Source organism: Nomascus leucogenys, chromosome 22a (genome assembly GCF_006542625.1).
Source record: "Nomascus leucogenys isolate Asia chromosome 22a, Asia_NLE_v1, whole genome shotgun sequence".
In the NCBI taxonomy this organism is placed as follows: domain Eukaryota; kingdom Metazoa; phylum Chordata; class Mammalia; order Primates; family Hylobatidae; genus Nomascus; species Nomascus leucogenys.
Window position 1 is genome coordinate 31,182,621 of NC_044402.1, and position 22,798 is coordinate 31,205,418.

General features: G+C 50.5%; 1 protein-coding gene across 1 annotated transcript; it reads left to right on the top strand.

Moving 5' to 3' along the window:
• The first annotated feature begins 1,330 nt into the window (after positions 1-1,330).
• SYNDIG1L (synapse differentiation inducing 1 like) lies at positions 1,331-21,424 on the top strand. Its single transcript, XM_003260749.4, has 4 exons — positions 1,331-1,530; positions 18,758-19,231; positions 20,563-20,703; positions 20,859-21,424. Exons 2-4 carry the CDS (start codon positions 18,815-18,817, stop codon positions 21,015-21,017), a joined length of 717 nt encoding a protein of 238 aa, XP_003260797.1. The 5' UTR covers positions 1,331-1,530; positions 18,758-18,814; the 3' UTR covers positions 21,018-21,424.
• The last annotated feature ends 1,374 nt before the right edge of the window (positions 21,425-22,798 follow it).

Consider the following 22,798-nt stretch of genomic DNA (forward strand, 5'->3'; position numbering starts at 1 on the left):
CCGAACTGTGCCAAATGCCCATATCCTGTGGAAGTGAGGGAGTCCTGGAGTCCACCATGCCATGTGCTATAGCATCCTCAGCTGGATGCTAGGAGACTAGTGGATGCTAGTGGAATCCCACTGCCAGACCCTGGTTCCTTGTGTCTTCCAGCCCCAGCTGCAGCCTGCTCTGGGGTTTACTTTGCAAACCCACACTTACCTTCAGAAAATGAGAATACTCTCTCCTCCTGACCTGCTGGGACTTTGGTGAGACTCAAGACCTTGTGAAGGCGCTCGAAGAATAGGTTCATCCACTGGTAACACTCAAGATAGGGCATCCCCATGTGAAAAAAAAAAAAAGAAACTGAGGTGGAGGTGGATAAAGAGCAGCACAGGGTGGAGACAAAGCAGCCAAAAGGCCTGCATTCGGATCTCAGGGCTCTTGCTGGGAAAACTCAGGGGGACGCTCACTGAGGGCCTGTTGAGTGCCAGTGTGTCACATATGTCATCTTATTTTGTCCTCATATGACCCCTCACTTTGTCCATGAGAAACCTGAGGCTTTAAGAGGTTAGGTAACTTGCTCGAGGTTATACAGCAAGTGGGACCCTAGGACCAAAACTTAGGTCCATGAGCTTTAAAACCTTTGCCCTTCCCAGCACAGCACTGAATCTCCAAATGATGAGATTTCATCCTTGTGAGCCCAGCGTCCTCGTCTGCAAAATTGGAGCGGGGAGGGGGGCAGGGGGAGGGGAAGAGGTGGACAGGGGGCCTATATTGCCTAATAGAGTTGTTAGGAAAATTAAATGAGCTTATGTTGATTAAACACATTATCGGGCATGGTGTCTGGTATATAGTAGGTGCTCAATAAATGCTTTCTGTTTGTTTTTCTTTTTAGGGCAGATCAATGTTAAAAACTCAGGGCTGGCTTTGGAGCCTAGGAGCTCCAAAATGTTTCAAGAAGCCCAAGGGCCTCCCATCGCTCTGGGGTGCGCGGGAGGAGGGGAGAGAAGGGCTGGCAAAGAGGGCTCGGCTCCAGGAAGCGGGTACGCGGGTTCCAGCTGCGCGCCCCTCGCTTCGCCGCCTCCTCCGGGCTCCCCCGACTTCCCGCCCCGCCCCGCCCCGGAGCCGGGTCCGGAGTGCCTGGTGGGCTGATTCCGGAGCGTGGAAGGGAGCACGGAGCACGGAAGCGAGAGGGAGGCGGCGGCGGCGGGAGGCGGGGAGGAGGGGGACCCTCCTCGCTGCTCTCCCAAGTCGGCGCGGAGCCGCCTCGGGCCGGGCCGAGGGCTGCGCGGCGGCGGCGGCGGCGGCGGGGCCCGGCCAGGATGCGGGGCTCCCGGGACCGCGCGGGGCGGGGCGGGCGGTGGCGGCGGGCGGCGAGCGGGAGCTGTCCGCGGTGCTGAAGCGGCGGCGGCTCAGGGACGCGGGGCCGGGAGCAGGGGAGCCCTCCTGGGAGTTCCACCGCGACCGCGAGGCGGGGACGCCGTCGCTCACCAGTCCATGCCGAGCCCCCGAGCCCCGCGGAGGAGGCGGGACCGTCCGCGGCGGGACAGGTAAGGGGCGGTCTGGGGGCGCCGCGGGAGCGCAGAGCTAGGCGCGGAGCCGGGAGTGAGCTGGGGAGGGCACGGGAGCCCTCTCGGGGCTGGGGGCTCTGACTGCTTGCTTGGCCGCTCTGCCAAGGCTTGCACTTCGTCCCTCCCTACCCCTCACCCTGCAGGCTGGGGGTGCTGGGAGGGGGCTGAGGAACTGGGGTCAAGACACCATAACCTCACAACATCAGGCCTTGACCCTGACCTCAGGCAGCTCCTAGACACCCTGCCTACTGACGGCAAGAAATACTGTTTAGAGCCTCAGGCTCCCTGGTACCCCAGTCCCCACCAAGATTTTGCGACACTAGCAAAATCTGAGCAGGCTTCACTAAGCTCCCCTCTTCTCGCACCCAAACCTGTTCACCCGGGTGACTGAGGTGGCTGTGGTACCCCCTGCTCTGAGATTTCTCTGCCCTGGAAATGGCTCTTGGGCCAAGGGATAGGCTCTTGGGCCAAGGCCCCTTAGGATGGATTAACCCATGTCTTCAGGGAAGGAAGGAGGTCCTGGAAGATACCTCAATTTTTTTTTTCCTATGACACTCTTGACGCTCACAGAAGCAGGCAGGATTTACATCACATCTCTTGGCGCATGAGGGCAAAGAGTCAGGGAACCTGGGTCCTGTTTTCTATTATGTGCTGGTGACCCTAGACAGAGCCTCCATTTGGAGTTCTCTCTCTTTCTGGCAAGAGTGCGCTGAATGAGCTCATTCAGGCCTGCAAAGTGCTTCTAGTTCTTCAGAGCAGAGTTCTCTATGACTGGCAGAATGTAGCGATCAAAATAAAACTGCGTGGAGGAAGATTTGGCCTATTCTTGTGACTGACCACTTCTTTCTACTGCTTTATCCCCACCCTCCAACCCAACACAACTTCCCTACCCCCAGGGGTAGAAAGAGCACTCGAGTAGGAGTTCCTGGCTGGGTGCTGGCATTTACGGGCTTTAGCTAGTTCCCTAAGCTCTCTCAACCTCATCCTCCTCACCCCTAGAGTGGGGATAAGGTCACTGCTCTGCTCACCTCCGGGAACTGCCTTGGGACCCAATGAAAAACAATGCACCTGATTGGAGGCTTGCCACCTGTACATCTCCATACCAGTGTGCGCTGCTGTCACTGTTCCCAACCCCTAGCCAGGCCTGCTGGCAGTGACCTGATTATTGTCACCCCTACCCCCTCTTCTCCCAGCGTGGCCATGTCTCCCTTTGTCCTTGGCCACCCTGCGGTCCCAGAATCAGTGAAGCCAAACTTATAAATCTTAAGGAGAAAAAAGTGTGCCCTCCCTTCTTCTCCTCTTCCATCATCACCTATAGGAGATAATATAAGGTGAGAGTCTGACTCACCGGTTTTTATTTTTTCTCCCTAAGAAACATAGGTCTAGGGAAACAGCTCCCTGAAAGCAGGAATTGTGTTGTTTTCATCTCTTTGCCCCCCTTCATGACCCCTTCCCCAACAGCACCTGGAAGATAGTAAGGACTCGGTAATCGGTAATCGGGTGTAAAATGAGGGAATGAAATGTTAAAATGTATCAGAATAAAAACATTTAACCGGGAGTCAGAAGCCCTGTGTTCTGGTCACAGATCTGCCACTGTCTCAGGCAGGTCCATTCCCCTCTGGGGGTTCATTTTTCTCATCTGTTAAAGAAGAGAGTTGGGCTAGATGAGTTAAGATTTCAAGCCCTGATATTCTGTAGGGCTCTCTGAGGCTGTCCTAAACCCATAAACCCCTCAGTTCTGCTTGAATACAGGATGCCGGCGTTATCAACCTGGTTTTCCAACAAAGTTAATGACCTTTTAGTAATGAACTGGATTTTATGAATGGAGTGAAAGTGAGCAATAGGAACCAGAAAAAGCCGTTTATATTTCTGATGTTTTCTTAAGAACCCCCTCTCTTTCTTATTTCTCTGGGAAAGCCATAAGTGTGACTCAGAGTGACTGAACTGAGAGGGGCTCCTGCCTCCAAGCCCAGAGGCCAGGAACCACCACCCCATTATCCCTGCCACCACCACCACCACCATCTCTTGTGAGTAACAAAGGGCCAGGGACCCCACCCTTGGCCATCTCCTACCAGGGACCCTGCCTGGCTATGATCTCCCTCCTAGGAAGATCAGAGGAGGGGACAAGCAGGAAATATCCATCCCTACAGAGAATTTATATGTGTGTTATGTGTATATATATACATATGTATATATATATATATATATATATATATATATATATATATATAGCAAAATGAGTTTCTCTGATAATAATTTCCCTCAACTGTGGCAGGCCCAGCCGAAGCTCAGAAAAACCTTAGCTAATTGGCATTTCGGTAGAGCTGAGTAAGCCATGCCAGTGACCTCGCTGAATTACTCTGTGAGTGCCCAGCCAGGGTGGGGGACCAGTCCCCCCTCCTCACATCATCGCTTTCTGGCTCCCAGCTGTTGGTGCAGCACTGGCAAGAATCAGCTCTCTGGAGTTAATGGACAGTCACTAACCCTCATAACAAAGTGACGGCAGCAGCAACAGCAAGCTAGCGAGGTGCTTTCTTTTCTGCAAGGCTGGTTTGCAGGGGAGCTGGCCTGCTATTGGGGTGAGGACAATACACTAGCCTTCCTTCTGCAGCTGTTTGGGTGGACATCCCACTCCCAGAGCTGTCAGGGTGCAGGGCATCTCTGGTCACCCAGGCAGATGACATCTGGCTCCTCTCTTGACCAGGGAAAACTACCCATTTGCTGCTTCCTGTGTTCCCCTCTTGTTCCCTCCTTGCTGAGGCTTTTATTCTGGGCCCTTCTACAAGGCCTCAAAGGGAAGAAGGGAGTCAACCCTGGCACATGGCACATGATTGGGTGATCTTGGGGGCGGGGGGGGCTGCTGAGAAAGAGGAAGAATAAATGCAACATGGTCATTAAGAAATTGCGTGGCCAGGCGCAGTGGCTCACGTCAGTAATCCCAGCACTTTAGGAGGCTGAGGCGGGTGGATCACTTGAGGTCAGGAGTTCGAGACCAGCCTGGCCAACATGGCGAAACCCCATCTCTACTAAAAGTACAAAAAGTAGCCGGGCATGTAATTCCAGCTACTCAGGAGGCTGAGGCATGAATCACTTCAGCCTGGGAGGTGCAGGCTGCAGTGAGCCAAGATCGTGCCATTGCACTCCAGCCTGGACGACAGAGGGAGACCCTGTCTTAAAAAAAAAAAAAAAAAAAAAAAAAAGAAAAGAAAGAAAAAAGAAATTGTGTGTGTGTGTGTGTGTGAAGAGAGAGATTAAAATGTTGAAATACACACATGCAGGTCCCTTCCCCTGCGTGATACACACAAAATGGCAGAGGCAGAGAATATCCAGAGATGTCTGCACATCACTGGTTACCTTCAAGTCCAAAAGCCAATTCATCTGTACATCCTAGAGGGGCTTCCAGCTCCAAAGTACACCGGGGAGACAGAAGCAGGAGGAACAGCCTTCAGCCTGGGAGAAGGAACATCCCAGTTCTCTAAACCTTCTGCATTTTCCAACCCCTTTCCCTTCTCCGGGACTCAGCTGGCGTCCCATATGGGGCAAGGTCCCCTCTGCTGCAAGCCAGGGGACACTAAAGACTGATCTTCACCCCCGCCCTTTATATCAAGTCCTCATTTCTCTTACCTCCCGCCTTATTCTTTCTTCTCCTTCCTCCCTGCAGCTGCCCCCACCCCCATCACCCAGCAAGCAAAGCAAGCAGGGAGTGGGGCCGGATGCTGAAACTCTTCATTAGGTGTGTTATCTTCCGCCATTAGATGCGCTGTTTGCTTCTAAGTGGTTGGGAATGAGCTGCTTCAGTGGAGAGACAGGTTGTTTCAGTTAAGAAAAAAGATTTGATTCCCACCTGGAAATGCACTAATTTGAGTAGCGGAGCCACCATCCCAATCCTATCAGCAATTTTCACCCTTGTCAGCCACAAGCCCATCTCCCAAGCAGGTGGATTATCCTTTAAAGGAGAGGCCAGTCTGGCCCATGGGAGCCCAGGGTGGCAGGGATAGAAAGGGGGCAATTGATTCTCCCTGGAAGACAATGACTAAGAAACCTCCCGTGGGAGCCAAGAAGTGTTCCAGCTATTTTATCTGTCTTTCCCTGGTTCCCCCATCAGCTTTCTCCTCTCCTTTTCTGTTCTCTCTTCTGCCCTTCTCTTCTCTCTCTCCAAAGGTCCTTCGATGATTCTCAAATCTCTTTCCCACCCTGAACACTACCTAGGGCTTCGACTCCATACATCCAGTTGCCAGGCAGAATTTCTACTCTTTAACACACTTTAAAACAAAACTCGGCCGGGCGCGGTGGCTCAAGCCTGTAATCCCAGCACTTTGGGAGGCCAAGGTGGGCGGATCACGAGGTCAGGAGATCGAGAGCATCCTGGCTAACACGGTGAAACCCCATCTCTACTAAAAATACAAAAAAATTAGCCAGGTGTGGTGGCGGGCACCTGTAGTCCCAGCTACTGGGGAGGCTGAGGCAGGAGAATGGTGTGAACCCGGGAGGCAGAGCTTGCAGTGAGCCGAGATCACACCACTGCACTCCAGCCTGGGCAACAGAGCGAGACTCCGTCTCAAAAACAAAAAAAAAAAAACAAAACAAAAAAAAACGAAACTCGTCCACTTCTCCCCATCCTGCTCTTCTGTGTGTGTGTTTGTGTGTCTCATTTTTCCAGCTTGATACTTGCTGGGCCTTTTAATCTAAATATTCCTTTTTTTTTTTTTTTTTTTTTTGAGTTCAGGAAACACTTGACGTTTCTGCTTCTTTAATTGTTATTTTTCTCCTCTAGTCTTTCTTTCTTTTTTTTTTTTTTTTTTGAGACGGAGTCTCGCTCTGTCGCCCAGGCTGGAGTGCAGTGGCGCAATCTCGGCTCACTGCAAGCTCCGCCTCCCAGGTTCACGCCATTCTCCTGTCTCAGCCTCTCCGAGTAGCTGGGACTACCGGCGCCCGCCACCACGCCCGGCTAGTTTTTTGTATTTTTTTTTTTAGTAGAGACGGGGTTTCATCGTGGTCTCGATCTCCTGACCTCGTGATCCGCCCGCCTCGGCCTCCCAAAGTGCTGGGATTACAAGCGTGAGCCACCACGCCCGGCCTCCTCCTCTAGTCTTTCTGTTGTGTCTTTCTGAAACTCCTATTAGATTGATGTTGACATCCTGGGACTCTCCTTCATGTCCCTTACCTTTCTTTTACCTTTTCCATGTTTCTGTCTTTTTGCTCTATGTCTTAGATAATTTCATTAACTTTTTCTTTTACATTGAAAGGTCTTTTAACCTTATCTATGCCTATTCTATTATCCAGTCTTTTCATTGAATTTTTGAAAATTTCTGTGATTATTTTTAATTTCCAAAATGCTCATGTTCTTGAATTGCTCCTTCTTCATAGGAGCCTGTTATTGTTTCATAGATGTAGTGTTCTTTTATATCTGCCTGAGGATATGAATTCAAAAAATTTTTTTTCAAAGTTTTTTTCTGTGACTTGAATGATTTGGGATCTTATTGGGTCATTTGTTCTATTTGTTTATTTAATCCTTCTCTTATATTTTCCTGTAGCTGTTTTTTATTATCTTTTGTTGTCCATTTATACTTAGGAATGAAGGAAGGCATTTAGAACAAGCAGCTGGGCCGGGCGCGGTGGCTCAAGCCTGTAATCCCAGCACTTTGGGAGGCTGAGGCGGGTGGATCACGAGGTCAGGAGATCGAGACCATCCTGGCTAACATGGTGAAACCCCGTCTCTACTAAAAAATACAAAAAAATTAGCCGGGCGTGTTGGTGGGCGCCTGTGGTCCCAGCTACTCAGGAGGCTGAGGCAGGAGAATGGCGTGAACCCAGGAGGTGGAGGTTGCGGTGAGCCGAGATCGCGCCACCGCACTCCAGCCTGGGGGACAGAGAAAGACTCCGTCTCAAAAAAAAAAAAAAAATAGAACAAGCAGCTAGTATGAATTTCCTCTGAAGTTGGGTAAGTTTGTTTCCACAGTAGGCCTCTCTTCTGAATGGGAGTTGTTCTTACCTCCAGTGTTTGGGGCTACAGGTTTCTCTACACTGATTTCCTCACCAAGGAATCTCATCTGCTCTTTATCTCCAGGAATTTCTGGCTCACTGATATAATTTTTTTTTTGTTTTCCACATTTATTATGATTTTATTCTTTTAAAAGATATACATCCTGTCATTTTAATAGAAACTTAAGAAGGAAAAGAGGTGGTCGTTTGTGCTCAGGCTACCCTCTTGAACTGGCAGCCTCCCCCTAGGTTTTTTGTCTCAAGTGGTTGCATGGCCTTCTATTTGGTTGACAAAGCCAGAAACCTGGGAGTCACTTTTGTCATCTTCCTCTTCCTCTTCCTCACTTCTAGTGACCCACAGATTCCTGTTCATTTAGTCTCCTAGCTGCTCCTTAGATCTGACTCTTCCTCTTTTTCAATTCTGCCACAGATCAGTTTCAGGTCCTCATCCTCTTCTACCTGCATTTTTTTTTTTTTTGACACTCTGTCACACAGGCTGGAGTGAGGTGGCATGATCTTGGCTCACTGCAACCTCTGCCTCCCAGGTTCAAGTGATTCTCCTGCCTCAGCCTCCCGAGTAGCTGGGATTACAGGTGCACGCCACCACGCCTGGTTAATTTTGTATTTTTAGTAGAGATGGGGTTTTACCATGTTGGCCAGGCTGGTCTCAAACTCCTGACCTCAAGTGATCCACCCACCTTGACCTCCTAAAGTGCTGGGATTGCAGGCGTGAGCCACTGCGCCTGGCCTTCTGCCTGCATTCCTACAATAGTTTCTTAACAGGACTCCTAGCCTCCATTCTCACCCACCTTAAATCCCTTCTATCCCCTGCCACTCATCAGAGTGCTCTATCTAAAACATAGGCATGACCATAGAACTTCCCTGCTACACCCATCACTGGCTCCCCAAGGCTCCTCTGCATGGTGTGGGAGGCCTTCCCACCCCTCCTGCCTCATTCCGTCACTACCAAACACCCTGGCTTCCCCTCTATACACTACCCCATGCCTTTGTGCTATAACCTCTGCTGGAAATGCCCTTCTCTCATTTGCTCACCTAGATGATTCCTATTATTTTTCAAGACTGAGTTCAGAAGTCACGTGCTCTGAGAAGCCTCTTCCTAGTTCTCACCATCACCTTCGCTGCCATCCCACGATAGGGTTCCCTTATCAATGCACCCATAGCATTCTGTGTGCTGCTACCACAACTTACCCCATCTATTGAAACTTTGTATTTGCTAGTCTGTGTTTCCTACCCTTCCTCACAGCAGGTGCCACTTCTGGTTTATTTTTGCAACCCAATAACTGGCCTGAAGTAATTGTTCAAGAAATGTTTATTGTGCAGAACCAAATGTGCCTCAGCCAGATGTGTTCCATCCACCCCAAATTCTGGAAAGTACTTTCTTCCCAGAGAGTCTCAGTACAGCTAGCTCGCCCATTCACTAATTCACTCATTCATTCATGAGATCCACTGTCTATTGAGTGCCTAGTGTATGCCACGCAAGGGGATGCAGGGAGGAGCAAGACAGACTGTTACCACCCCACTGGAGCTCATAGCCTGGTGAAGGAGAAAGACACTAATGAATGAATCACACATATATAAATAGAGACTGTGATAAGCACTTTGAGGCAAGGAGCATGGAGCCGTGAAGAGCAGATAACCAGGGAGGCGAAATCTAGACTGAGGAATTAGGGATGGCCTCTCTAAGGAAGTGACCTTTGAGCTGAGAGCTAGAGCATCCTAATGTGAGTGGAGCTTCTGACAAACAGGGATGGGAAGTGAAGGAGAGAGGGGGACAGGAGCTGAAAGGGGGAATGGCACCAGGGAATGATGTGCCAGTGATCTGTTGCTGCCTAACTACCCCAAAACCTAGTGGCTTACAACAACAGACATTTTATTATACTTCACGACTTCGGAGGGTCAGAAATGCAGGCAGGGTTTAGCTATGTGATCATTCCACTCTGTATGGCATTAACAGAGGTCACTTGGTGACAGATGGGCTGGTTTGAAGAACCCAAAATGGCTTCACTCACAATGTCTGGCATCTTGGGGATGATGAGGAGGCTGGGCTCAGCAGCTTCCATTGATGAGAGCATCTATACACACATGGCCTTTCCAGCATGCTGGCCTCAGAATCATCCAACTACTTACAGAATGACTCAAGATTCCAAGAGTGAGTGTTCCAGTGAGCAAGGTGAAAGATGGCCTTTTACAGCTTGGCCTCAGAAGTCACATAGCATCACTTTTGCTGTACTCTGTGGTTGAAGCAGTTGCAAGCCCATCCAGATTAGGGAGAAAGGGCATAGACCCCCTAACTCTTCCTAGAAAGGGTGTCAAATTATTTACAGCCAGGTTTTACAATCATCACAATGATTTTATTTTTTAAGTGAGGGAGACTACAATATGTTGACGTGCCATTAGGAAGGATCAGGAATTAGGAGCAGTTGGAGACAGAGGCGAGAGAAAGGATAATCAATTGTGTTAGGCTTGCTGAGAAGGCAAACTGAAACAAAGAAAGCTCAGTTCCCCTTTTTCTTTGACTCTGCCAACCTCGCCCCCCTCGCCACCCCTGGCTCTTTCTCCCTTTATTCTCAAATGCAGCAAGCTGCAGCTAATGACTCCAAGCTGGCTTGGTGGCTCTCTCGCTTATCACCAGCCAGAAATCTTCAAATCCAGCGCCAAGCCATCAACAAACAGCCACCAGAGTCACAACACTTCACAGTTTACAGAACAGTTTATACATGATCTGATTAGAAGATGGTCTAGCGCCTGTTCTAAAAGATTTCACCTTTTCCCTGGATTTTAATCATTTACATTTAATCTTCTGCCCAATTAGGAAGTTCTGGTTTTTATCTCTCAGTTTAAAAGCAATCTCTCTTGTTGCACTGAGAGATAGTGGTCAGTATCTCAACTTCTTCACAAAGGCTTGGTATTTATTTGAATCCAGACCTTGAGGTTATCTAGGCAGCCTCCTCTGGGCTGCTAAATCACCCTAAATCTCTTAATCTTTTTTAACACTCCCATTTCTCATTCCTCTCACTGAGGACTCTGGTTTTAACCCATTCAAAACCAACTCCTCACCATTCTCACCCCTAACACTTATCACAACCCTCCATATACAGGTACGCCCTGCTAAATCACCCTAAATCTCTTAATCTTTTTTTAACACTCCCATTTCTCATTCCTGTCACTTAGGACTCTGGTTTTAACTCATCCAAGATCAACTCCTCACCACTCTCACCCCTACCACATATCACAATCCTCCATATCCACTTATCACATAGCTCCATATAGTTATGCCCTGAAAGGAGTGGGAAGTCAGAGCCCAGGCTTTGGACTAAATCAAACCTGGGTCAAATCCAGTCTCTGTCACTGTTTAATCATGGACAAGTTCTGAGCCTCAGTTGCCTCATCTAAACAATGGGGAATAATAATAACCAGCTTCATTTGTTGTTGTAAAGTTTTGAGATAAAGTACATGGAACACCTCATGGGAAGATGCAATAAATAGCAGCTGTTACCATTTTACAGGGTTCTGATGAAGGCTGACCCCATCCTAGGGTGTGAGCCAACTCCTGGTCACACACACCACACTGTCCTTTTGGCCGCTGTTTAACAGTGTTCACGATGCCTTCTCCCAATCAGGTCAGAGCCCACCAGGCAGTGCACACAGCAACCCTCCTCAAGGTATCAGCCCTACAGCAAATCCTGGAGAACATGATCCTGTTTAGGCCAGCCCTTTTATCACATTTACCAGGACCTCTGGTCTCCCATCCCTGCATCTGTTTGGTGGCTAAAAGCATGCATTCTGGTCAAACAGACTTGGGTCACATAGAGCTCTGCCACTCTCTAGCTGTGTGATCTCAGAAAATCGATTTAATTTCTCTAAACTCCAGTCTCCCCACATGTTAAAGAGGATGGATTAAATGAGATAACCCATTTGAAGCACTTGGCATGGCGTTCAGAACAAAACAAGCACCCAATAATGGTAGCTGATACATAGTGGCATTAGGGTACCATGACTCTGACGTCAGACTTCCAAGGTTCATGTCCAGCTCCCCACTCACCAGCTGTGTGCTGTGGGCACCTACAACTTTCTTATGCCTAGTGTCTTTTGCTGTAAAATGGAGATGATGATGACGTAGACGTCACATGGCTGGTATAAGGATTAAATGAGATGATATATAGCATTTAGAACAGTGTCTGGAACACAGTAAGAACTTAGTAAGCACGAGGTATTATTATTATTCCATCCTTTTACTCTCAACCTTTTTGGATTTTCACATTTAAGTTTCATTGCTTATTTGCAGCATATTTTGTTAAGTCCAATCTATCTTTTTTGTTTGTTTGTTTATTTGTTTGGTTTGTTTTCGTTTTTGAGACAAAGTCTTGCTCTGTTGCCCAGGCTGGAGCGCAGTGGTGTAATTACGGCTCACTGCAGCCTAGACCTCCTGGCCTCAAGTGATCCTCCTGCCTCAGCCTCCCAAGTAGCTGAGACTACAGGTGTGCACCACCACACCTGACTGATTTTTTTATTTTTTGTAGAGATGGGGTTTCATTATATCGCCCAGGCTGGTCTTGAACTCCTAGGCTCAAGTGATCCACCCACCTTGGCTTCCCAAAATGCTAGGATTACATGGTGAGCCACCATGCCTAGCCTCTTTGTCTTTTTTAAGTCATCTTTGAGATATAATACACATGACAAAATTCACTAATTTTAAGTGTACAATTCAATTTGTTTTATGAAATATATGCAGTCCTATAATCACTACCACAACCAAGAGAGAGAACATTAGAACATGTGGAAAAAGAAAATATAAAGGAAACAATAAATTAAAAATTATAGAACAAAATAAAGAGATACATTTAAAAGAGAGACAGAGAGAACAGTTCTGACATTCCTTAAAGTCCTCAGGCCCCTTTCCAATCCATGCCCTCCTCTCCTCCCACCCCTGAGCAACTACTCATCTGCTTTCTGTCACTATAGTTTTGCCTTTCCTAGACTTTCACAAAAGTGGAATAAAACACTATATGACTATCTTTGTCTTTTTTTGGGCAATTTTATTCCATTTACATTCATTGTCATTACTGATATAGTTGGTTATAAGCTTAACATCTTAACTATTTACTTTCTATTTGTCTCACCTATTCTATATCCCTTTTTCTATTTTTTCTTGCCTCTTTTTTGATAGCACTATCCTTTTGGATAGTATTTTGGGAGGCCTAGGTGGGAGGGTCACTTGAGCCCAGGAGTTTGAGAACAGCCTGGGAAACATGGCAAAACCCTGTCTCTACAAAAAACACAAAAAAATAGCTGGGAGTGGTGGTACATGCCTATAGTCCCAGCTGCCTGGGAAGTTGAGATAGGAGAATCCCTTGAGCCCAGGAAGTCGAGGCTGCAGTGAGCTGGAATCATGCCATTGCACTCTAGTCTGGGAAACAGAGTAAGACCCTGTCTCAAAAAAAAAAAAAAGTATTTTTATTATTTCATATTCCCCATAGTGGTTGTACATTTTTTTACTCTGTTTTCAGTGACTCTCAGAGCAGTGGTTCTTAAAGTGTGGTCCCTCGACCAGCAGCATCAACATTACCTGGGAACTTGTTAGAAATGCAAATTCCCAGGCCCCACCCCAGAATCATAAACCGTAAAGGTAAAATCCAGCAATCCAGGTTTAACAGATCCTCCCTGTGATGTTGATGCATGCTGAAGTCTGAGAACCCCTGCCCTGAGACAACTTTCGCTTCTGGTGGGCAGCTGGGCTGTGTGCAGATTGCCTTCATCCAACAAGGGATGGAGCCGATTCAAAGCCTGGTTTCAGTGCTGTGAGGGCTGGTTTGTTTCTGAGTTGCTCCTGCTTCCAGCATGTAGCTCTAAAGAGGTCCCAACTGAAAACCAGGGTGTTTACTGGGGGCCCTCCTCCTTAACAGGCCCTGACCTCCAATTTTTCACCCCCAGCCCTGAGGCTTCTGGAAGAGCAGCCTCTAAGCTGCCCCTTAGGAATCAGGAAAGGTCTCAAAGGGAAATGCAGTGCCAAGGGTCAGGCTCGCCTCCCTGTGTTTCTCTTTCCTCTGGGATCTTGGCATTCTGACCCTCCAGTTCTTACTCCCTTGGTGATTCCTTGAAGCCTTCATATTCCCCACCCACCACACACCGCTTTTCTAGCTGTTATTGGTGGTTTGGCATGACATGACTTAGTCTGCCCCAGCTGAAAAAGGAAGTCCTCTCTCCTGTTGTTATTCTATCACTAGGAATCTAGAGTCAACATGAGCATTTAGAACAATTCCCGGCACATAGTCAAAAACTCAGTAAGTGTAAGTTATTCTTCTTCTCCCAGTAAAATCCTAGAGTCATATTGAGCTGAGTTGTTAAAAATCAACTCCTCCTAAACCTCTCATACATTTGACAGATAAACGAATCAATGTCACACTGTATGATTGGACTCCAGTGCAATTGGACTCAGCAGGAGGCTGTAATTGGACTCCAGAGGATTCCTGAATGGTTTCCTGTCCCTGGTCTGGAAGGTGGCAGTGTGCTCTCCATCCGCAAATCAGGGAGTGGGAAACCTTCAGGCCCAGCTAAGTTCTCAGCTCAGAAAAAGACAACCTGGGTGCTGCGGCCTCAGAGCCACCTTCTCTCCCTCTCCCATTGTGGGACCCAGACCCACAGCCCCAGCTGCATAATTTGGAGCAATCTCAGCTTCAGAATTCCAGACCTCTCATATCTTTCCTCTGGAGCAGAGTACACACATGCATGCCTACACACACAGGCGCGCGCACGCATGCATACACACGCAAACACACACGTGTGTGGGCACACTCGCCCACAGGTCCTCAGGTAACCACACAGGGTCTGGAAGGCACACACCGTCCAGGGAAGACTAAACCACAACGGTGGTGATGATAATTGCTCTGCTCTGAGTGCTAGTCCCTTACTCCAGTGAACAGGGAGAGGCAGACCCAAGGAACAGGCTGAAAGGCCAGGCCAAGCCAAGGGCAGGAAGGCTGTGTCTGGGGACCTGCCACCCTCTCCTTCTGGTCAGGACTCTGTGCTGGGTCTCCAGGATCAGGTCCATGAACTCCCCATGTGGCCCTAGTAGGATATGGAGTGAGTATGAGCTGTGTGCAGAACCGTGACCCTTGGCTGGACTGTGAGCAGATGCAACTGCTGCTAACTCAGATCGCTTTATGGAAGCAGAGGTGTGTGTGGGTGTGAGTGTGTGTCTGTGTGCGTATGTGTGAGCATATGTGGGGGCAGGCTTTAATGCTGTGCTCAGCCGCCAAACCTAGAAAGAACCCCTCAGCCTAGGGAGGTTTAAAACTGATTTTAGATAATTTGGCTCAGAAGAAATCTATGCACTTAATTTTTTTCTGGTTTAAAAGTAGTACATGCTCATTGTAAAAAAAATAAATGTGGAAAACAGAAAAACCAGAGTGTAAAAAAGAAAATGAAAAGCACCTGTGCTCCCACCCTGGAGATAATCACTCTTGACATTTTGGCGGAGTTGAGATTACGTGCACTTACCATTTTCTTTTCTTCTTTCTCACTGAATCTGCAATGAGTATTTTCTCACGTCATTACTCTTTGTAAACCTGTTCGAAGATCTCGTACCACCGTATTGTGCACAGTAATTTATTTAACTTGTTCCCAATTGCTGGACGTTTAGGTGGCTTCCAGTTTTTCATATTGTGTAAAGCCAGGACCATGTGTCTTTGTGCATGAAGTGCTGAGAAGCCCTGCTTAAAGGCACCATCAGAGTGCAAGGGAGGAGGAAAGCTGGGAAGGCTGAGTGTGGCTGGGATTGCGGAGGCTCAGCTGGGTGTACTTTGACCAAGAAAGTCTGACAGGAGCAGTGATGGGGGAATAGGGAGAGGAAATGGGATTCAGCTGCCCCTGCCTGCCTTGAACAAGCGTCCTTCAAATGCCCCTGTGGTCTTCAGGTATCTTTCCATCCCTCTTGGAGAGATCAGACAGGAGGGCAGTCCTCCTGGTGAGACAGAGCGTAGGGCAGGGGTGAGTCAGAGGCAGTAATCTGCTCTGTGGGCCCTGGGGCTGGCCACTCCCACCCCAAGGCCCCTGCATACCTCAGCCCGCATGGATGGTGACAGCACAGTGCACCTGACTCAAGGCTGCAGGTTGAAGGGACATACATTATGGCCAGCTGGGGGAGAGGCTGGAGGACCTTTGGGGGCCATGTCCTCCATTCCCAGAGGGAGGGCAAGATGGGCAGGGGTGGAGGGGCAGGGCTGCGACGGGGGCAGTACAGGGGCAGTCGGGAAGCCCCAGATGAATCCATGGCTCTGTTGCCCATCTGGAAAACTGATGCCTTGCTTTCTTTGCCGTCCTCAACCTGCTCAAGCGGCCATGGTTTATGGTTTATGGATTGCGGAAGGGGATGACCGTGCCCCTCACTAGGCGGTACAGTGCCTGGCATATAGCTGATGTTCACCTACCCCCGACCCTCAAAAGGGGGCAGAGGACAAGAAGACTTCACTTCTGTGGGGTTCCTTGGGGGCATAGGATCGTGGAACGTTAGTGCTACAGTTGACTGACACCAGTGGCCATTTCATACAATCACTCATTGGGGAAACTGAGGGGCCACATCAAAAAGCTAATGGGGGTGGACCGGGCATGGAATCCCAGTGTACGTGACTCCCAAATCCATACGGCTTACAGTGCTCACATGCCCTCAACCCCACACCTATGGTCACATCTATTGGGAGAAGGGAGACCATGGCAGGGGCTCCAAAGCTGCCCTTGGAGGGCAGAAGAGACCAGTCCTGCTGGAAATCTGCCCAGAGGAGCCCAGCCACAAGCCCAACCCAGCAAGGCCTCTGCCTTGGGCACTCCGTGCTCCCCACCTGCTGGAAGGTGCCCTCCACATCACTATAATCCAAGGGGTTCCCTGTATTTTTGACCCTCAGAGAGGAAGGAGGAGGCCCTGCATTTGTGAGCACTGAACAGCTATGATCCAAGCCTGCATGACCTGCCCAAGCCTGTGCGCCCTATCTCTGCCTGTGGAGAGGCGTCTGCCACAGCTGCATGACAGCCTATATGGAACTCACCTCTGATTAATGCACCAGCAGGGCCCTCAGGCCCATGGCAGCCCAGTGTCTCCAGACCATCTATGCCCTCCCTGGGGGAGGAGCTCGCACTTGGGCCACATCCCTTTCTCTGAGTCCCTCCCATGATTATTTGTTAGATGTTCTTGGAGCCCAGCTTAGAGGCAGCCACTCTTAGGTTCACAGCTGAAAGCCACGGGCAGTGTCTTCTTGCCCCTTTGCCCTCATGCAGCCAAAAGTCCCCACCCTGCTTCCTAGGAAGCCAGCCAGGGGATCCTGGCCCCTCATGGACACACCCTCAGTGTTTTCATCCAGGTCTGCCTGGCCCCACTCCTCCCTTGCTCTGTCCCAGTACCTGGGCATTGTTCCTGGAGCCATGCTCTGTCTTCTGGTTTCTCAGGAACCAGCTACCTAGCATCCAGCCATTTCTCTTGGGGCAGAAGCAGAAACTGCTCTTTTCCAGGATTTGGCTGTGGATTCTCATGGGGGCTGGGACTGGAGAGGAGACTAGATAATCGCAGCCCCGGGAGCAGAAGGGTCTCCCTGCACTTTGCCCTTCACCCTTAGCAGAGACCTGCTAGAAGGCTAGACATGGCCCCAAGTGGGTGATGCCAAGGTCTGAAGCCCAGAAGTCAGGGCAGCAGCAGCCCCCTCTCTCAAAATCTACCACACATTCTCATCCCAGCCATCTCTTTGGCTCCACAAAACAACTTTGTGGGGATGTATGGATGGTAATCCCTATTACCATCCACACCTTACAGATAAGGAAACAGAGGGCACGAAGATCTGCCCAAGGCATTAAGACCAGGACTGAATCCCCAGTCTTCAGATTAGAAATCCAGGGCAAGACCCAGCCCCATCACCCTCCAGCTTTGCGATGGGCCAAGGAGGGGGACAGCAGGAGGTCGCCGGGGCCCCTAGCCTGCCCCTCCCCTCTCTCCATACCCCACTTGCACCTGCCACACCCCAGTCTGTGGGGGGGTTTGTGACTTCCCAGGTGCTCAGTAAGTGCTCAGAGCAGCTGAAGGAGGAAGGGAAGCCCTGGGTGTCTCCATACTTCCAGCTGGGATGTGCAGGTCCAGACCTCAGCACCCAGGAGGCCCCACCTTAGATCCTGCAGGAAATTCTCAAAGTCCCAATTTGCCTTAGGGAGGAAGTTACTAAGGTGTAGCCCTGTAAGACCATTGCTAGGGACAAGCATCCTCCCTGATAGCTGTGAGCACACGCCATGTGCCGAGCTCTGGGCTCAGCGCACTCCCATTCGACCCTAGAATGAATCCTCTCTCAACCCCAAATCCCACCTGCCACTGAGTCCTGTCAATATTTCCCAGGATCAGTTCCCTTTCCTCCATCTACACCACCACTGAACTCCAGTTATCTTCGCTAGCCTGCAGCCATAGCAAAGGCCCCCTAATGGGGTCGGTCAGTCCAGCCCTCTCCAGCCCACTCCCCACACACAGCCATGGGGAAGGCTTCAGGACCCAGATCCTACCCTAGTACCCCCTCTTAGACTCCAGCAAGGCTGCACGGTCTGGCACCCACACCCCATCGCACACCTCCATCTGTGCCCTGCACCACACCTGCCTTCTCCTGTATCCAGCCACAGGGCCTTTGCACACATTCTTCCCTCTGCATGAAATGTGTTCCCCATCCCCTTCACTTCATTGACCCGCACTCTTCCTTCAGATCTCAGCTCTAAGGCCTTCCCTGGGTCTCTGTCAGCTCCATCCATTGTGTGTGCTTACATGCACCTGCTGTACTTCTTCAGGACAGAGACGTGATTTTACACTTGTCTTCTCCACCAGACTGGAAGTTTTGTGAAGACAAAGCATGCATCTGCTCCCTCTCCCTACTTCTCATCTTTCTCACCATGGTACCCCAAGCATCTGGTACAGTGCCTGGCATATAGCTGATGCTCAATAAATATGTGTTGAATGGACAAATGACTAAGCCAACTCTGTGGGGTAAGCTCTGCTGCCAGCCCCAATCCACAGACAAAGAAATGGAGGCCCCGAGAAGTGAAGTAGCCAGTTCCAGGTCCTGCATCTTGCAAAGGGCAGAAGCAGAGTTTGGGCCAAGTCAGACTGCAGGATCCATGCTCTTCACCACTTTAGGTCCTGCCTCCAGTGCCCTGGCCTCAGTCCTTGTCTGTCTTGCTCTTCCGACAGGCTCTGAGGACTGCTCCGCTGGCCCAGGCCCCCCTCCCCAGCAGCTGCCCCAGAACCATGGAGAGTCTGAGTGAACTACAGAACCCGCTGCTGCCCAGGAGCCCTGCCCACCTCCATGGCCCCTATCCCTACCCAGAGACCCCACCCAGCTGGTCCTGCCAGGAAAAGCTTTACTCCTACCTCCTAGGCGGCGCTGGGCCTGCGGGAGCCCACCAGCTCCTGGACCCAGGGTCCCTGCAGCTGGCCGTGGAGGCCTGGTACCGGCCCAGCTGCCTCCTGGGGAGAGACAAGGTCAAGGAGCCCAGGGCAGGCAGCTGTGAGACCAGCTTCACAGAGGACAGGGAGCCCCAGGAGGGGCCTCCAGAGCAGCCCACAGGACCTGGCCAAGCTGCAGAGAATGTCACCATCCAGACTGTGTCCTACGGGGTACAAGAAGAGCTGCAGGACCAGGAAGACGACCAGGAGGAAGAGGAGGTGAGTGCATGAGGTTAAAATGCAGATGCCAGCATGAGCAACACAAGGAGAACCCGACTCTACAAAAAAAAAAAAAATTAAAAATTAGCCTGGCATGGTGGCATGTGCCTGTGGTCCCAGCTAATCAGGAGGCTGAAGTGAGAGGATTGCTTAAGCCCAGGAGGTTGAGGCTGCAGTGAGCTATGGTTGCGCCACTGCACTCCAGCCTGGGTAACAGAGCAAGACCCTGACTCAAAAAAATAAAATAAATAAAAAAAAAAATAAATAAATAAAATGCAAGTTCCCAGAGCCCCATCACCAGATATTGAGATCTAATAGGCCTGGGTTGGGGCCCAGGAATCTGTATACTACCAAAGAAAAGGGACTTGGGACACATGTACAGCCGAAGCTTTGAGAAACACTAGCTTTGAGTTGACTATTTCATTGTTCAGTAGCACTTGTTCTTGTTTTCTTAATTATATAAATAATTTAAACCCAGCACACTCAAAGATAACATTTTGGTGGATGATCGTGTAAGTCTCTTATTCACATTTTCCCCCAGCCCACTCCCCAGAAGAAATCTTGCTGTGCCTAGTTTTATAATCTGATTTTATTTCTCTAAGCAACGTATTTTAGTATTGCTCCATGTAATTTAATGTATTCCTGGGAGGTGATTATTAATGGTTACATGGTCTTCCATTGTGAGTTCTTCCATCATTTATTAACATAGTCTCCTGGTCACTGGTCATTGAAAGTGTTTCCTTTTTTTTTTTTTTTTGAGATGGAGTCTCGCTCTGTCGCCCAGGCTGGAGTGCAATGGTGCGATCTCGGCTCACTGCAACCCTCGCCTCCCAGGTTCAGGCGATTCTCCTGCCTCAGCCTCCCAAGTAGCTGGGATTATAGGCACCTGCCACCATGCCCAGCTAACTTTTGTATTTTTAGTAGAGAGGGAGTTTCCTCATGTTCGCCAGGCCGGCCTCGAACTCCTGACCTCAGGTGATCCACCTGCCTCGGCCTCCCAAAGTGCTGTGATTACAGGTGTGAGCCGCTGCGACCGGCCCATTGAGAGTGTTTCTCTTCTTTCACAATTGCTATCCTATGATGAACAACCATGGATGTAGGTATTTACCTTCTTTCCTCGTGATAAATTCCTGAAAGTGGAATCATTGTGCCATTGTTAAGGCTTTTGGTAGAAAGTGCCAAGGCCAGCCTACACCCCCACCTGCGGCAGAAGAGACTGCCTGTTGCTCCATGTCACTGGCCACTGGGCATTGCCTTTTTAAAAACCTCTTGCCAGCCTGATGGGGCTGGGCTGATCCTGGGCCTGGTCACCAAACCCCACTGTTTTGCAGAGCGATGCCACTTCAACGGAGAGTGAAAGTGAAGACAACTTCCTCACGCTGCCTCCCAGGGACCACCTGGGCCTTACTCTCTTCTCCATGCTCTGCTGCTTCTGGCCACTGGGCATTGCTGCCTTCTACTTCTCCCAGGGGGTAAGAGCACCTGGGGCCCAGGTCCCTTCTCTGGCCCGTCCCTCTACTAGAGGGCTTGGCATCCCATCTGCAGGATGGGGTCAGGGGCCTGGCAGGCTGGGCTGTTTGGCTGAGTGTGGGGACACTCCTGTTCATCAGCATGTCTCTCTCCCTAGACCAGCAAGGCCATCTCCAAAGGGGACTTCCGCCTGGCCAGCACCACCTCCCGCCGGGCCCTCTTCTTAGCCACACTCGCCATCGCCGTGGGGGCTGGTCTCTACGTGGCTGTGGTGGTGGCTCTGGCAGCTTACATGTCCCAGAACGGTCATGGCTAGTAGCCAGTAGGGCCTGCATCCTGACTCCCCTGCCCACCTGAGGAAGCAGTGGGGCTTGGGGTGGCAGATCCTATGGAAAGGGCCGGCCCCTGAAGATGATCCCATGAGAGTGGCTTGCTAAGGGGGAGACCCCCCCCATGAGAGTGGCTTGCTGAGGGGGAGACCCCCATTCCGCAGCCTGCAGAGCTCAGCCTTCACTTCTGCTTGCCTGCTGCTCCCAGCCCCAGAGTAGGGCCCGGAGCACCACTCTTTAACCCAGGCTACAGACGGGAAATAGAAGGCAGGGCTGCCCACCAGGCCATCCCAGCAGGGCCTAGCTCAGTCCATTCTGCCCATTCCCTAGAGGATCTTCTGCCCTACAGCCAGCCCACCACCGACCCTGCCAACCTCCCCACAGAGACAGAGCAAGGGGACCTGTCCCAATCCTTTCAGCCCACAGGGATCTTCACCTGGGGACAGCCTGAGCTTCCCCCAACTCCACTATCTGGCCCCATCATGCCCAGACCTCAGCAGGCCAAGAAGGAAATATGTGGAGGCAAGGGGGTCTCTTGCCATCTCTGATTCTAGAGGGTGCTTATCTCCCCATGGGCTTGTGAGGCACTGTAGATTCTAGATAGGGAAGAGGAGCCTCGGTATGTAAACTCTGAACCAAGAGCAGGTTCTTGGAGCTTCTTCATGCGGGTGCAAAAGGCAGTTGCAATGACAGAGACTAGAGGGTCCTGAAATATTGCTGGACTACATGAGTCTCCCTACTCTCCCCCGACTCCCCGCCCCATCATCCTTTTCTGGGCTTTGCCTGGGGGTCCGTGAGCTGGTGCCATCACAAGTAGACTAGACCCAGAGAGTGCCCTCAGCTCACCAGCCACTGAGTACAGGGCCCTAGGTCCAGCCCTGCAGAAAACGCAGCAAGGAGAGACCCTAGGGAGTAGTGAGTATAGATGAGGGAAGGGACTCAGGGAAGGAATGGCCTGCTGAGTAGTCAGCAGTGCTTAGGAAGGCTTCCTGGAGGAGGTATCCCTTGAGCAAGGCCTAGGATGAATAGAATTCATCTAAGGGATTTGGTCACATAACTCTTTGTATTTGTAGGCAGGGATGTGGCAGGAGTCTTCCATGGGAAGCTTCCAGGCTGTTTGGATTCTGCCTGGAACATCCGGGCTGGAGCCAAACTACAGCCATTCCTAAGGGTTCCACCAACTCAAGGAGGAACGTCACACCTGTCTCTCAAAGACTAATGATGTTTTCCCATCTCTGAATGCTAGGGGGTCAGTGGTGGGTACCTAGTTACCCCTGGGGCATCTTCACTGATACCTCTGCTCAGTGCCACTCTCAACACCCTCAGCCACTAGGGCACATCCAGAATTTTAGAGACATCTCCAGGTAGGCAGGGGGGCAGCACCAATGTGGGCAGGCCTGTCTGGACTCAAGCTACAGGCCCCTGCTGTGCATGATGTGGGAACCTGGTCATTCCCATGCCCCATCCAGAGCCCAGGGCTGTGGCTCCACCACTGAGCATCCCTTGTCCCACTGTCCTCCCCTGCCTCGGGCACTGCCCAGCCCTCCACTCCTGCATCACAGCAGTTTTAAGGTCCCATTATTGTACTGATTTATCCTTGTAATAAACGTTTCTGTAACACCTGGTGCCCTCTAGTTATCTTGCTGTGCTACCTGCCCCACCTTTGCCTGAATCCCATTCTTCTCCAAGACTGACCTATTGCTATGTCCGCTGCTCTGACCCCGGCAGCCTGCGGAGAGGACAAGCCCACATATGGGCCTTAGGAGGA

Bases quoted from the DNA above. Each gene is read 5' to 3' on its own strand.
- SYNDIG1L (XM_003260749.4), top strand. From the start codon at position 18,815: ATGGAGAGTCTGAGTGAACTACAGAACCCGCTGCTGCCCAGGAGCCCT. The intron at 19,232-20,562 runs GTGAGTGCATGA...ACTGTTTTGCAG, and splicing joins ACGACCAGGAGGAAGAGGAG to AGCGATGCCACTTCAACGGA. The intron at 20,704-20,858 runs GTAAGAGCACCT...CTCTCTCCCTAG, and splicing joins CCTTCTACTTCTCCCAGGGG to ACCAGCAAGGCCATCTCCAA.